Below are 17,699 nucleotides of genomic sequence, written 5' to 3'. Positions count from 1 at the left end.
GGGTACTGCTGGCACCAAATCTACTACAGCATACTGCAGTGGATATGGTGCTCGGCAAGTTCCTTTAAGTCATCTTCAGTAGGTTACAGAACATCAATCTGTTTACCCTGGCAGCGCATTCCCATTGCAATGACATCAGCTGGTGTCATGTACATTAGTACCATTACTACCAAGCTGGTGACCGTAGACTGTTTAAGCACTGCCTAAATGACCAAGTATAATTTAAATGGCAGTGCTCAAAGAGGGAGTTGAAAGCGTTGAAGGAATTTTTTTACTTGGAATGTTTGGCCTCTAATTTTTAGTTGACGAGTGGTTTACCCAGCTAACGTCGTATGCATAATTTGCATGTCTATTAAAAAATGGTTAAAAACTACTGTGTTAGGTCCTTTTGAGGCTGGATACTAATCAGTGAAAAAATAAATACAACCAAACTACGATATACTTTTATTAATTTTTTTATTTACATTTTTAATTTGGGATGCCTGAAATATTACAACCATTAGGTCAGGGTTAACTAAAAAGTAGTTGTTGCTGAACTGTAAATGCTTTTGAGTTTGTCCTGGCTGGCTCAAGATCATATGAGTTGTAGATCAACATAAGCTGGTCTGCTACCTGTTGGCTAGCCCAACACGGATCTAATAAGACTCATCTATTCTACAGGCCCTGATTAAAACAATTGCTACATAAAGCAGGATTAGAGCACAGCACACGGCATGATTGCCTTGTGAGAAAGCTGATCCAATCACAATGAAGGTTTTAAGGTACTTATCAATCTGAAGAGATTAATTTCGAGATATGAATCATATCTCCAGAGGTGTGTTGAAACAAAATAGCAAGGCGTTTAACACTTCTGTGTGTGTGTGTGTGTGTGTGTGTATATATATATATATATATATATATATATATATATGTAGGCACCAAAATAATTGTGTTTCGGCCAAACAGAACACAACTCCCCACAGTGCAAATACAATACATTACTGTCAAGCAATAACCTGATGAATACGTTTCAGAGTTCAAACTGCATAATGGCAAATATCCTTGCATATTTTTTTGTTTTTTTAAAAAAAAAAAAAAAGAAATAAAATAACTTGAGGCTGAAACATTGATAATTGTTTTTGTAACCACTCGTTAAATACTTCTTTGACACACGTGTTATAATTCTATGGTTTATGTGTTAAATTGCTTGAGTAGCACCGGGGCAGTGATTGCGTGCATATTTTTTATGAGAGTGCCAGAACTTTTTATATACAGAAAGTATATATATATATATATATACATATATATCTTGGATCTTGAAAAAGACGTTTCTGTACCACACGCTCTTGTCTCATGCTGATAAATATGTTATCTAAGCACCTCAAAAACAATGAATTTCAAAAAAGAAAGATGCCAAGCGTCTTGTGTATCACAAAACTTTAATCTTGTTAGAGAATAACTCCTATTAAACTAAATGACATTGTTATAGGGCCCAGGGGCTATCCAGTCTACAAAATGAGTAAATCGCGAGGTGGCTAGTGGTCTTCAATTCCCCACCAACATATGTAACTCCCTAACCAATCACAATAACAAAAGGAATCAAAACAATGAATTAGGTTTACCCAAATTCAACTGGATTGTGAAATATTTCGTTTTATTCATCATTAATAAATAGCCAGCCTTAACGCTCGTCTTCTAAATCACAGTATGTTTGCAGTTTCCCTGCAAGCACACACTGACCAGATGGTTTGCATTTCACCCCACAGTTTGTTATCATGTGTGTATACAGTAGCTTGATGGTAGTTCATCTGTTTTATATTTCATGAATCCTAATGTTTTTTTTTCCTGGCAGACTCTTAATTCAGGAAATTGAAAGCATTGTATCATTACCACTAACATTAGCGACCGACCACAGCAACACCCATGGAAACGTGTGGTAGACTGGAAGCCATTACATTCATAACAATGTATTTATCGATTACAGGTCTGCAATCCTAGTATATAGGTTCCAATGACAAACCAGATTTTCAGAAAATCTTTTAACCCCTTAAGGACCAAACTCCTGGAATAAAAGGAAATCATGACATGTCAGACATGGCATGTGTCCTTAAGGGGTTAAAGGGGCAGTCTAAGCACCAACCTTATTTCATCTTAATGAATGCAGCCCTTCTTAGGAAAACAGTACTTCTCGCTTTCAGTCACGAGGGGCTTCCGATTGACAAAGATACAATATTTATATCAATTTGATGTCTCTTGTCAGCAAGTAAAGTATGCAGACAATTGAGTCTGTATGTGTCCAGTGCCTCTCAATGGGTTGGCAGGTCACAGAAATCGCTGCATATGCACCATATATATAATCATTCCTTCGCTATGATTGAAATAAAAGTCATCTGGATGGATGACTTCAACGGAGCAGGATCATGCTCTAGTGATGAGACCGTCCCAGTGTTGGAATAAAAATAATTAAAAGTAAAAGAAAAAAAAAAAAAAGAAAGTAAAAACAAAGGAACTTTCTATTCTAAAAATTAGAAAATATAGACAGACCAATAGACAGATTATTAAAGTGCTTCTTTAACAATATAGTTGTAGAGTGAAATAAACTTTATTTTGGCCTGTTACCAATATACCACAATACAGTATACACAATATACCAGGGTATTTATGGCAAAACTTTATCATATTGGTCTTATACTAAATACCCAATAATTTGTTCGTAATATGATTACAAATATTACAAACATTAATAGGGTCTCATGTATTAACCCCTTAAGGACACAACTTCTGGAATAAAAGGGAATCATGACGAAATATTTCCGTCATGTGTCCTTAAGGGGTTAAAACCAAGATTTCTTGGTTATGTAAACTGCCACAGTAGCATACTAGGGTCATAAGTCGTTTTGACCCCAGGATGCAATTGATCCGGAACTAGTTTAACCAATGTCTGAGGCCTAGCTCCTATCTTTGCCATTATCCTACTGATACCTTTTATCTATCCTGGAATTACCCAGAGGAACCCAGAAACAGGCCCAAATTGCATGATGGGATCAGAGGAAATAAGCAGCTAATTCATTTGCATTGAGTAACCTGCTAACTACTACTTGTTGGTAATCTACTTTTGTTGTTGGTACTCCTATTCCAATACCACCACTGACACTGTGGCTGTTGACATGGAAACAGACAATAACAAAAAGTATCTCCATACTTATCAAATTGTATTTTCCTTATCAGTGACCATGGCAGCATTAAGGTAATTAACACTGCTTCGGTTTTACCAGGAATAAGGAAAATAGTTCCCATGCTTTAAAATTCCCTTACCTATTCAATCACCATGGCAACATTAACTACTATAAAATTACCTTAAGTATAGAAACAACTTTGTAACATAATACTACCATGATTTTATATGTGTTTATTTATTTATTTATTGTTAAGTCAAAATCTACATGGCAGATTGCAGGTAAACAAATAGCCTTATGCAATGCTTGTGAGTTAGTATTGCAAAGTAATAATTAGCAGTTACAGTAACAACATCTTTAGTGCCTTTGGCATATAAAAACAGAAACCTATTTATTGTAAATACAGTGTTTTTGTTCGATTACAGAGATAGCAGGATAAATATCTAGATTTGCTCTAATTTTTTTTCTCCAAATAGTTTTGACTCTCGTCTGTCATATGAGCTATAAAATTTAATTTCAGAGCTGCTGTGTTGCACGTGACAGACGTATTCCCATTTCCATCCTTCAGATAATTATATACTTACGCCATGACAATGACAGTGAAATCCAGCCAGTTCCATGGGTCACGCAGGAATGTAAACTTTTCCAAACAGAATCCACGTGCAAGAATTTTAATCAATGATTCTAATGTATAGATCCCAGTGAATGTGTATCTGAAACAAAGCAATATTTTAGAAGGTGCTTCATTCTCATAATATTTATGTGAGTTTTATTATGGAAAAAGAGAATCACAAAAAAAGCAAAAACATGAAATTTAAAATATAAATGTAAAAAATAGCAACAATATGTTAACATGTTAAAATGTGTTATGACATACCTTTTAGACCCTTGAGTAACAGATGTATGCAGTACATTTTGTCTTACGTTGTTCACAGCAGCGGCACTCAAATAGTTACTAACGAATATTAAATATTACAACGCTGAAAACTTTCCTTTTAAATCCTTTTGTCTTCTTTTGCCTGCAGCTCCAACCACTGCACTTGCCCACTGCTTTCATATAGGGAAGAGTCGCTTTCCTATTCAGCTGTCCAAGTAAGTAGCTGTATGTAATGAATATGCACTAGCTGCCATGGTGCAAATCAGACTTTTGAATCTGTAAATCACAGCTCCTAAATGTTCAAAATACTGATTTGCACAGCGTGAGCAGTCAGGCAGTGCACGCTTACGGCACAAGGACACATGAAATGGGTAGTGATGTTTCACTATTATTACATTAGTGGGAAAGAGCAGGATGTATGGGCACATCCGAGTAAGCTGAAATAAAGTAAACACTTGAGGATTTAAAAGATAATCAATTAAAGCTTCCTGGCATCGTAACCCATACAGTACGCTTTAAATGCCATTTGTATTAAATATTCAGTAGGGATATCTCACAAGATCGTCAGGGCCGCCATCAGGGGGTGACAACCATGACGGTTGTCACGGGCCCGGCGGCCCTGGGGGGCCCGGACTGCTCTGGCAGTCCTGGGCCCCACTTTCCCTCCCTGCACACATAGATAGCGAATATCGCTATCTATGTGTGCAGCCCCGGGCCCCCGGCTTCCCTGTTACCGCAGAGGGGGCCCAGGCAGCATACAGACTCTTCTCCTCTTGTTTCTGCTAATAACTCTCGCGAGACCCGGTTGCCATGGCAACGCTCCGCGGGTCTCGCGAGAGTTATTGGAGGAGAGAGAAGAGGAGAAGCTGTGTGCTGCCTCACCATGCCACCGGACCACCGGGGATGGAAACTCCCCCCTCCCTAGACACAGGTAAGCAGGGAGGGGGGAGAAACAATTTAAATAAATGTAATTTTTTTTTAATTATGTTAAAATGCCCCTCCTCCCCCTCACCCCAGATTGCAAAATTACACACATACACTGACACAACACACACACACACTACATACACTGCAAACACTGACACAACACACACACAAACACACACACACACACACACACTATATACACAACACACACACTATATACACTAACACAACACACACACTACATACACTAACACAACACACACTATATACACTAACACAACACACACACTACATACACTAACACAACACACACACACTACATACACTGACACAACACACACTACATACACTGACACAACACACACACTACATACACTGACACAACACACACACTGCACACACTGACACAACACACACACACACTACATACACTGACAGAACACACACACTACATACACTGACACAACACACACACTGCATACACTGACAACACACACACACACTACATACACTGACACAACACACACACTGCATATACTGACACAACACACACACACACTATATACACTAACACAACACACACACACTATATACACTAACACAACACACACACACTACATACACTGACACAACACACACTACATACACTGACACAACACACTGCATACACTGACACAACACACACACTGCATACACTGACACAACACACACTCTGCATACACTGACACAACACACACTCTGCATACACTAACACAACACACACTGCATACACTGACAACACACACACACACTACATACACTGACACAACACACACACTGCATATACTGACACAACACACACACACACACACTATATACACTAACACAACACACACACACACACTATATACACTAACACAACACACACACTACATACACTGACACAACACACACACACACTACATACACTGACACAACACACTGCATACACTGACACAACACACTGCATACACTGACACAACACACACTCTGCATACACTGACACAACACACACTCTGCATACACTGACACAACACACACTCTGCATACACTAACACAACACACACTCTGCATACACTAACACACACACTGCATACACTAACACACACACTGCATACACTAACACACACACTGCATACACTAACACAACACACACACACTGCATACACTAACACACACAGTGCATACACTAATACACTAATACAATACACACACTGTATTCACTAATACAACATGCACTCTGCATACACTACACACTAACCCACTCACTGCTTCCACTATACTGACACACACTCTGCATTCGCTACATATTAACACACTCTGCATTCACTACACTAGCACACACTCTGCATCCGCTACACACTAACACACTCTCTGCATTCACTACACATTAACACTCTGCATTCACTACACTAACACACACTCGGCATCCGCTACACACCAACACACTCTCTGCATTCACTACACATTAACACACTCTCTGCATTCACTACACTAACACACTTTCTGCATTCACTGCACTAACACACTTTCTGCATTCACTACACTAACACACTCTCTGCATTCACTACACATTAACACACTTTCTGCATTCACTACACTAACACACTCTCTGCATTCACTACACATTAACACACGCCCTGCTTTCACTACACATTTACACACACTCTGCATTCACTACACATTTACACACACTCTGCATTCACTACACATTTACACACACTCTGCATTCACTGCACTAACACACACACACTAAATGCATTACACTGACACACTCTGCATTCACTACACACTAACACACACTCTGCATTCATTACACACTAACACACACTCTGCATTCACTAAACTATGCACACACTCTGGATTCACTATACTGACACACACTCTGCATTAACTGTACACACAGCATCCACTACACAAACATCCTGTATTCACAGTACACACACTACATCCACCACAAATTGAAACACTCTGCATTCACTATACACAGACACTGCGTCTAATACACACACTGCATCCACTAAACACATTTCATCTAGTACATACAAACACTACATCCACTACACAAACACACACTACATCACTGTACACACACTACATCCACTACTCAAACACACTTTGCGTTCACTATACACACTGCATCCGCTACACAAACACACACTCTGCATTCACTGCACAAACAGTATCTAATACACACAAACACTACATCCATTACACACATTCTAATTCACTTCCACTATACACACCACATTCAGTCCCGCATCATTGTCAGCGGACTAGGTAGGGCGTGGGCGGGCCGGGGGGGGGGGGGGGGGCAGACCTTGTGCTTTGTCAGGGGCCCCAAAATTTCTGATGGCAGCCCTGAAGATCGTCATGTGGGCGTTGATTCCCTAGTGAACTTCAGTGTGCTGACACTCAACATAGTTGGAACCTAACATTAGACATTTTCTAATTTTATGAATATTTGTATGGCAAACAGAATTACAGCATATTGTTTTATAATTTTTAAGATGTAATTTGGATATACGTATAGAAGCCTAAAAGCATATCATAACACAAACTACTTGGAAAGCCAATTGCTGCATATACCATGATTTTGTTTCTATTTTTATACATAAAATTGCAAGACATAAATGTTCACACATTTATTTTTTGCCTTTTGCATACAGCATTGTTATGTCTTTATTCCAAGTGACTGTAGGGAAACAAATTGCACTCCTGTCCTTATAGAGCCATTCTTGTAATTCTCAAATAAAACTGAAGATCTACATGCATGATAGCTTAACACAAAATAAAAATAATACAATCTATAATATTACATTTAATGATAATTAAATTGATATAAAGTACAGTTGGTTTTTAGACATATTTAAAAGAACACTATAGTCACCTAAATGACTTTAGCTAAATAAAGCAATTTTAGTGGATAGATCATTCCCCTGCATGAAAAAAAAAACTGGTTTCACTTTCAAACAGATGTAATTTACCTTAAATAATTGTATCTCAATCTCTAAATTTAACTTTAATCACATACAGGAGGCTCTTGCAGGGTCTAGCAAGCTATTAACATAGCAGGGGGTAAGAAAATCTTAATTAAACAGAACTTGCAATAAAGAAAGCCTAAATAGGGCTCTCTTTACAGGAAGTGTTTATGGAAGGCTGTGCAAGTCACATGTAGGGAGGTGTGACTAGGGTTCATAAACAAAGGGATTTAACTCCTAAATGGCAGAGGATTGAGCAGTGAGGCTGCAGGGGCATGTTCTATACACCAAAACTGCTTCATTAAGCTAAAGTTATTCAGGTGACTATAGTGTCCCTTTAATCCATTGGGCTGAAAACCATTTTAATGTGTTCAAACATACTTAATAATAATAATTATAAAATACTGCAGTGTTGGTACTTACTCCACATTCTTGGTCCAGTCTGGAGGGGAAAGCCACGTCATAAAAACGCAGTTGGTCAAAATAGTGCACATAATAAAAATGCTGAATAATGTGAATAACTGTCAAGGAAACTAGGAAATGGGTTATGTCTTAGAATGTTCCCAAATTGAAAATAACAATACAAACAGCTATTGTGTAGCACTGTGCGATTTCTTAATTTCAGCTCAAAAGAAAACTGTTCAACTTGCGCAAAATATGAGTCTTCATTATGCCTTTTTCTTTGCTTTTATCATTATCAGAATATGTACTGGCTTTGGAAATCGTTCACCTTTTTCATGGATATTATATTCAATAATGATGCCAACTGCATGATCAAAAGTGAGACTGTTGAGAGGCATATTAATGAATAATGCATATTATTGGTGAATAATCAATAATCAAAACTGAATAATCTGCAAGGTTAAATATCCACAGAAATGTAATATCTACTAGCTAGTATCTACTGCATTATATAACTCACTAACCAATCAAAAAAGGAACCACGTGTTGTATTGTACCTCTAGGCTATTGTACAAGTTTGCATATTAAATACATCACATACAAGCATGGAAAGGATATGAGTGGATCAAAATCTTTATAGCAACTCGCCGCACAGGATTGAAAGGGGTTAAAATGTACAAGGCAGATGTGGCACTGAAACGGAAGATTGCCTTCCCTCTATTCAATACTATAAAGGTCTGGAAGAAATGGGAGAAACAGTTTGGGTTATCAAAGGATAAATATTCATGCATATGCATACACATTTCATTATTTTTTATTATCACTCTTATAAAGGTCCATTATTATGGGTCACAACTGCCATCTTCATTTAGGCAACAGTAGGCTTTGAATGACCACGATAAATGGGCTATCTGTGGACATGCATACCAAATGTGAACTGTACTAACAAACAGTTTCCGAGACGATTATTTTTCAAGTATTTTACACAATCCAATATGAAACCCAAGCCATGTGACCAATAAACATTTTGTTTTACAGAAATCCATCAGCATATATCATCTCAAAACTTAATAAGAGAAAAAGCTTATTTTAAACTTTACATTTTAAAAATCTCCTGCTCACTGTTTGCATATTCAAGTCCCAATTTAAGAACAATGCAAAACCATGGCAATGCAAGAACCTGCAGTCACTCCACCTTCTACAAAAATAACAGCAAAATAATCAAATCAAATACAATTGAGAATAACTGAGAAGTACGGAAAGGAAGAAGAATTTTTTTTAAAGAGACGCTCCATTTCTCATATCCAAAAATAAATAAATCCCTATATAGCAGATATACCTCAATGAACACATGATAATGATACATTTTTTTCATTGGGTTATAATCCTAAAGTGCTCTCAATAGTGTTTATAAACAAGGTACAATAAAGTTGCTGCCCCATCTCTTCCACTTGAGTGTTGAGCAGTAAAGCTCTAAATGCGTGTGTTGTTCCTCCATTATTGTGTGTGCTTACCCGGTGATCCTACCATCAGCATGAAGATTGCAGCAGATTATGGGCCCAGAAGGGATGCTTGAAACTAATGGAGCAGGCTTTGCTTTGATGGAGATGACAAGAACTATGAATTATGGGAGACAAACATGGTTATTCAGTTAAGTGAGAATTCAAGGAGAATTCAAAGTGAATTTAAAATCCAAGGTAAAAGCAGCCAAACTGGACACATCCTCTAAATCAGCTATGCTTACAGTGTGACTACTTTGGCCTTACATTTGAAATTCTCTTTCAATTCTCACTTTAGTGAATAGCTCTGAAGATTCTTGGGACATCTGCAGTTGATGAATTATAAAGAAAGCATTCTGAGTGAAACGGTTGCTACCGATGATGAGGATGAAGATAAACATTAGAATGAGGAAGTATTTGCAGGGTTATATCAGTTCTTAAATGATAATGTTTGTCTTTAGTGATGTCCCGAACGGTTCGCTGGCGAATAGTTCCTGGCGAACATAGCGTGTTGCCGTTCCGCAAGGACGGCAAACATATGCGATGTTCGGTCCACCCCCTATTCGTTATCATTGAGTAAACTTTGACCCTGTACCTCACAGTCAGCAGACACATTCCAGCCAATCAGCAGCAGACCCTCCCTCCCAGACCCTCCCACCTCCTAGACAGCATACAATTTAGATTAATTCTAAAACTGCATTCATTTTTTTTATTATACATTATTTTCCATAGCCAGTAACCAGTGTTTATTATACATTATCCCCCATAGCCAGTAACCTGTGTTTATTATACAGTATCCCCCATAGCCAGTAACCTGTGTTTATTATACATTATCCCCCCAGTAACCTGTGTTTGGGGGGACCTAATGTCCTCCCCCCCCTGGCCCCCACCCCTGAGCGTTGGGTGGGGGCCCTAAACACAAATTGGGGGGGGACCTAATGTCCTCCCCCCTGGCCCCCACCCCTGAGCGGTGGGTGGGGGCCCTAAACAAAAGTAAGGGGGGGAGGACCTAATGTCCTCCCCTTGGCCCCCACCTCTGAGTGGTGGGTGGGGGCCCTAAACACAAATTGGGGGGGACCTAATGTCCTCCCCCCTGGCCCCTCTGGTCCACCCCTAATGTCCTCTCCCCTTACTTTTGTTTAGGGACCCCACCCACCGCTTAGGGGTGGGGGCCAGAAGGGAGGACATTAGGTCCCCCCCCCAATTTGTGTTTAGGGCCCCCACCCACCGCTCTGGGGTGGGGGCCAGGGGGGAGGACATTAGGTCCCCCCCAATTTGTATTTAGGGCCCCCACCTACCACTCAGGGGTGGGGGCCAGGGGGGAGGACATTAGGTCCTCCCCTTATTCTTGTTTAGGGCCCCCACCCACCGCTCATGTGGGTGGGGGCCCATCACTATTGTGTCCAGAAAGAGTCCCTGTGGGTTTTAAAATTCGGCTGCCTATTGAAGTCTATGGCGGTTCGCCGGGCTCGCCCGTTCGCGAACATTTGCGGAAGTTCGCGTTTGCCGTTCGCGAACGGAAAATTTTATGTTCGTGACATCACTATTTGTCTTTAATCACCAGGGAGGCAGCTGATGATTGAAGAAATACCAAGAGGTTATGCAAGGGAAATCCCGGAATAGTTTGTTTGTACTCAGAGCTTAGGGTGACAATGTAAAAGAAAGGGTGACAGACTATATGTACAAAATGAAAAATATAGTCCTGTTTTATTAAAAAGACAGGATAATCACTCAACGTTTCGATCTAAACTGAGATATTTTTCAAGCTATTTGTGCAGACAGACATTACAGCATTAAAAAATGCAGAGGAAAAGTAAAGAGATGGATTGCTGATTGCGATAATTCTGAAAGGTTTGCCAGAATTGTTTAAATTGTTTGCGATCCATATTACACAGAGTGAAGGAAAAGTACATTTTGTACTTCTGTAGAGTTCAAAACATACTGAGAAAAACTGTGCTAGTTCAAGTGACTACTTGATTTAAAATGGACAACTCTAATATTGTCTGTCAGCATTATAGCCAAGATAGCACAGAGCTAGAGCATGCTCATACGGTCAAAATGGTGGCCAGTCACTAGAGCGTAATTACTGTATTAGCCTGACACACAAAGATGCAGACTGCAGGCACAAAAACAAAAATAATGTTAAACTACTTGTATCTTTAAAATCAGAGATTACAAACTTGATAGGTTAATACCGAAAGGGCTAATGGATGACACAGTGACAACTTCCTACATAATAACCAACATCAAAACATTTACACGTTTTTATAACACCAGAGAAATGCTCCATAGAGCTTGCAGATGGGAAAAAGACAGTAGGTATGGCACCGAGAAGCAACAATAAATAATGGGGTATCAGTTAACTATAAACAAGGCAGAAGTGAACTTGTTTGTAAGAATGTCACCAAATTCATAATTCAAAAAATACAATAGACTTTACTATCTGAATATTTTTGCTAAAAATTAAGAAAGCTGTCACGGATGTTATAATATTCAAAATTGACACAACATTCTAGGTCAATGTAATTATGATGACATTGCAAAGGTACAGAATGTTGTTCAGAGTAGAAGCAAAGCATCTGATGTCATGGCTACAACAGCATAAAACTGGTTCATACTAACTTCGCAGGTATTGTCATAGATAAAAGGTACATAAAGGGTTATAGCCTTAGCCTTAAGTAGGTTCTTCCACGTCTGCAGGGGTTAAAAGCTAAATAGTTTTGTCAGCAGTTTCTGCAGATGGTTTTTGTGTTTCTCATGAAATGTTACGTTTGCTCTAACCTTGCATCGTTTAGATAACACTTTCAAGTAAGCCATTGTTTCTTTGGTCTTATGTTTAATGCACACATGCGCAGTAGACTAATTGCCATTTTATATATACGATGCTCTCCCATTAAAGATTGAGAAGATGATTTTGAACTACACACATCTAATTAGGAGCCCCTGGTTATCTCTTGGATGATTTATCCGTTAAAATTGTCTATATCAGTATCATAAAATCTCAAACTAAAAAAGGTATCAAGTATGCTATGGCATTCACTGATGACTGCTCAGTAGCAGTGTTTGTATACTTCCCGCAAAAGTAAGAGTTGTGCAGCCCTAGCCACCCAAAAAGTAATTGCTGACAAAGCTGCATTTGGAAACATTAAGTGGATAAGATCTGACAATGGTACTGAGTTCATGGATGCGTTTTATGTCACTACTAAACAAGCACTGTGTTATATATGAGACCTCATTGATATGTGACTATTTAAAGGGCAAGATGTCTGTTGAAGGAAAGTGAATGGCCAACGGAATTATGGATATGTGCAGTAATGACGGCTGCTCCGATTCGAGACGTGCTTTAACAACCATCTAGTAGAAACTTCATGTTGTCTGTTAAAGGGAAAAAGATGAAGATTTCTGGGTAGAATGTTTTGCATATAAGTATTAAAGCAAAAAGTAAAATGTAACTTTGTGAAAGAGGAATCTTTGTTAGATATGGCAAGAACAGTCAATCTAATCTAATGTATTATCCTGACACCAGAAATGTTCTCAAACACAGGCTTGTGACATTTACTACAAAGAAAGCCATTGGAAAACAAACTCAAACTGATTGATTGAATGGTGAACAGGATTCCTACAGAGAGTGGAACATGCCTTCTATACCGAAAACTAATAATGTCAAAGTATAGTGTTTGTAAAAGATCCAAAACACAAGGGGTGAGGAAAATGGCCAAACACCGAATGATCATGGTAAAAGATACCCTAAAAGAAATATAAATATTCCCCAGAACCTGAAGGACTATGACTCAGACTTCAAAAGTAATGACCATGTATTAACAATCATTGATTATTGTTACAGGCTGTTTGACGTACCACAAACCTTTGAAGATTCCATATTTTCACTTCAGTCATAGTTCTGGCTTAATGCTATGAAAGAGGAAATTGATTCACTAAGTGAGAAGGATATATTAACCTTGACCATGTTACAAGAAGGTAGACTTTCACTGGGGAGAGTCAATGGGCGTATGTAATAAAGAACAAAGTTTATGGATCAGAAACACATAAGGTCAGATATGTTGCTAAAGTTTATAATCAAGTAAAGGGAGCTGATCACAAAAAAATATTTTTTCCGACTGCAAATATTATGTCAGTGCAAATCTTAATGCAACTAGCAGCACAATATGACTCACTTCTTCATCAAATGGATATAAAATCGACTTATTTACATGCTCCAATTGATTGTGAAATATATGTTGAACAGCCATATGATTTGAGGTCAAGTGCAAACAGAATGAAAAACGTTCTCAAATTGAACAAGACATTATACTGCTAGAAGCAGTCAGGTAGAAATTGTAATGAAGTGCTACATGATCATTCAAATGAAAATACATTTGAACAGAAGCCTGAAGACCCCTGCATTTACACAAAACACCATGAAAGTGATACTGATAATATGGGTAGGTGATCTCATCATAGATGCCAGAAGAGAAACAATATTTAAGGATGTAAAAAGAATGCTAGCAGCTAATTCAAGACAACCTTGGAAGAATCAGCCATTTCCTAGGCATCAACTTCAAACAAAGTGATGGTCTAGTAAAGATAAACCAAAAGAGATACATATCAAAGATACTGGAGAAGTTTGGTATCATATATTGTAGGCCCAGATCAAAAGCATGTGAACAAAGACTATGCCATGATGAGATACTTGACATATATAATACACAATGTGCTATGTTACAAGAAGTGTAACCAGGACCTGACACTAGAAGCATACAGTGCTTCTCATTGGGTCTCAGATGTGAATAATAGAAGGAGCATGACAAGAAACTGCTTTAGTCTTTTTTAGAAAGGTCCACTGGTTGCATGGAAGTCCAAGAAAAAGTCTACAGTAGCTTTGTCTTCATATGACGCTCAATGGATGGCCTTAGCTTCAACTACACATGAAAGTTTGTACTTGATGTCAATATGAACCAGTACAAGTCAGTACAATATGGGAGCAATAGCTCTTTCAAGGAATCCAGTTTAACGTAAAAAATGTAAATATATTGATACCAAATATCACTTCCCCCAATCAGTGATCAATTAAGGTGGCATGGTCCTTGATTACTGCCAAACTGACAGGAAGATAAAAGGTTCTTGAGTAATTTGAGCTATTTGTGTGTAATATAAGTTTCTTAAATATATAAGTCTGTTGTGAAGAACATATATGAGAGCAAGTGGGGGCCTTAAGGTATAAACCCTAATGTGCTCTCAATCGTGTGATAAAGTTGTTGCATTGCCTGATCCCACTGCATGTGGAATAGTGAAATGCTAAACATAAATGTGTGTTGTTGTTCCTGCATTACTGCATGCACTTGCATGGCTATCACACCCTCAGCATGGAGATTGCAACAGTGCTTTATCTAGAAACAGCTTGCAGAAGCTGCAGGTCTCTTGTCTGCAGCTTTTTGCAAGCCATATCCTTCTTCCCCAGCCCTGATTTCTCTAGCTATAAAGTCACAGATTGCCCAATGCAGCTCATTGAGATATATTAGCAATTCTGATGATCTGGGCAATTGCCTTCCTCTTGCATTTAGCTCCACTGAGTTAAACAACCAGAAGGTAATCCGCACTTTTTGTAAAATTAAAACATAAAACACTGCTTACAGAAACACTTCAGCAAGCTAAAGTGCTTTGGATGCTTTGAACATCCAATTAAAAGCAATAGTTTAATTAGTATGTTTTAGGCATATCTTGAAGTTACTCACAAAATTGTGATTGGGAAAAAAAAGATAAATGTTTTAGCTTAATGTCTTTCGCAAAAAGGTTTGCCTTGTGGATTTCAATTCACAACAATTCGGATTTATTGAATAGCCATGCCAGTCATAATAAAAACAGATTTAATCCTTCTTTATATGTGTTCTTCATTGAAACTGTACAGTGTGTCATACTGTATATCTATTAAAGTGGGCTATTCAATACATCTGAATTGTAGTTTGTAGTGTCTTAAAATCCAAGTGGCAAACATTTTGGCTAAAGACATTATTTTTCATTTCAAGATTTAGTGAATAACTCCCAGATGTTCCTAGGATATAGTAGTCTTCATTCGATCCCAGTTTGCATTGGAGAAAAGCGAGATAGTATAAATTAGCTTGTTGATCAAGCCTGCATGGTGCATATAATATTTCAGTCATCCTATGCTTGCTGTATACTTATACATTCAACCCTATTGCAATGTTTAAACATGACAATCTAAATGTGCTTTTCTTTAAATTGAAATACCTACTAAACATACAGTATACCAGAGGAAATTTTATATTGCATTACAAAAAAATCATTTTTTTTTTAAATTATTTTTTAACCCTGGTATGCTGTGTTATATTTTTTAAATATAATATTTACTAAGACTTACTTTCTGATCTGCATAAAATGGATCAAGATCTTCCAAGGGTTCCGATACCATCCCGCGAGGAATGTCCCCATATATAAATGGTAGTTTTTTTCCAGCTTCCAAGTCAGTGTTTGGTTTTGGACCAGTTTCATTATCTTCTTTGTGTTCTTGTTTGGATTTTTTAGATTTTTGCTCTGTAATGCGATTCTCAATAGCTTCCAAAGATTCCCTGGTAAAATACCTGAAGCTGTCAGGTCCTGGTGGTAAAATATGTGCCTGTTCCATTTTTTCATCCTGCTGTTATTTATTTACAGCCCAGCATCATGCTTTGCTCAACACTAAATGAAAACACAAATATACAATAACACAATAATTCAAGCAATACACAACTTTGTTAGTACATGTCTGTTTGCAATAATTACTACAGTGACCACGTTCACGTTTTTTTTGAATGTGGTGATACAGTTACAGGACTGTACACTAAAGTAAAAATTTCAAATGAAAATCTAAAATAGCCAAATTGGAAAATTCCACAAGTCAGCTATGCTTCCAGTTTGGTTATTTTAGCTTTAAATTTGAAATTTACTTTGAATTCCGAACAATTCTCACTTTAGTTAATAACCTTGTTAGTGTTTGTTTTTTGTTTTGAATCTAAACATGTTATTTCTGTTTCAAAACACTCAAATTATCACTGTTATGTTAGTACTATAGTTTCTTACTAATATGATACTACTCTCGGTCAACAGATTATTAGCAATATGTTTGTGAACTTTTTTGTACAAAATGACAGACATGCCTAAAATACTGATATCCAGCACAATATAATTAGTAAGGCTTCTTTTATTGAAATGCTGCCAAACAACACTTGAGTGATATATTGCCTAATTTTTAAGAAGAGACGCCTCATTTGTCAAGAGGGATAAAGTAGCTGAAAGTGCAATTTATGTTCTGTGGTCTAGAATTTTAAATAATATTTAAGTTCGATGATTATTAGAATAATGGAGAATATATGACTTAATCTTATCATTCACAAAACCACAACAATAATTATATCCTGACACTACATTAAGCATCTTTGTACACAAGCCTTCAAAATAAGCAGCATTTGAATGGTAGGCCCACCTTTAACTCAACACTTTGTGAATCTCATATTTACAACATAATACGTTTTGTTTTCAGTTTTTCAATGTCACAAAAAGCAACATTTTTTAATTATTTTTTTTTTATAAACAACAGTAACATTTAAGATATTTTAAGCAAAATATCCTTTAGCATTTTTGGGAATCCTTGTCATAATGTTTGAGATCAATATGTAATCCTGACACACAAACCCTAGCCTAAGAACATCATGTAATATGAAAGATACATCACGGCAAACCATGCATTATGAGAAACAAACTGCCATTGAGGGGTTTAGAAAACATAAAGAAATAAGACACAAGACCGGGCTCAAGTGGTTTTTAAAAGTCTCTGTAAACCAGAGAC

General features: G+C 37.7%; 1 protein-coding gene across 1 annotated transcript in view; it reads right to left on the bottom strand.

The window, feature by feature from the left end:
• LOC134571437 (sodium channel protein type 2 subunit alpha-like) overlaps window positions 1–17,699 on the bottom strand; it is a 122,330-nt gene that overhangs the window by 81,898 nt on the left and 22,733 nt on the right. Inside the window, exons 3-6 of the mRNA XM_063429687.1 lie at window positions 16,236–16,552; window positions 8,979–9,097; window positions 8,382–8,471; window positions 3,740–3,868 (exon numbers count right to left, since the gene is read on the bottom strand). Of these exons, the coding sequence (XP_063285757.1) occupies window positions 3,740–3,868; window positions 8,382–8,471; window positions 8,979–9,097; window positions 16,236–16,499 (602 nt within the window). The 5' untranslated portion in view covers window positions 16,500–16,552. The remainder of the gene's footprint in view (window positions 1–3,739; window positions 3,869–8,381; window positions 8,472–8,978; window positions 9,098–16,235; window positions 16,553–17,699) is intronic.

This window comes from Pelobates fuscus, chromosome 8 (assembly GCF_036172605.1).
Source record: "Pelobates fuscus isolate aPelFus1 chromosome 8, aPelFus1.pri, whole genome shotgun sequence".
Lineage (NCBI taxonomy): Eukaryota > Metazoa > Chordata > Amphibia > Anura > Pelobatidae > Pelobates > Pelobates fuscus.
This window is presented reverse-complemented; position numbering and strand designations above follow the sequence as displayed.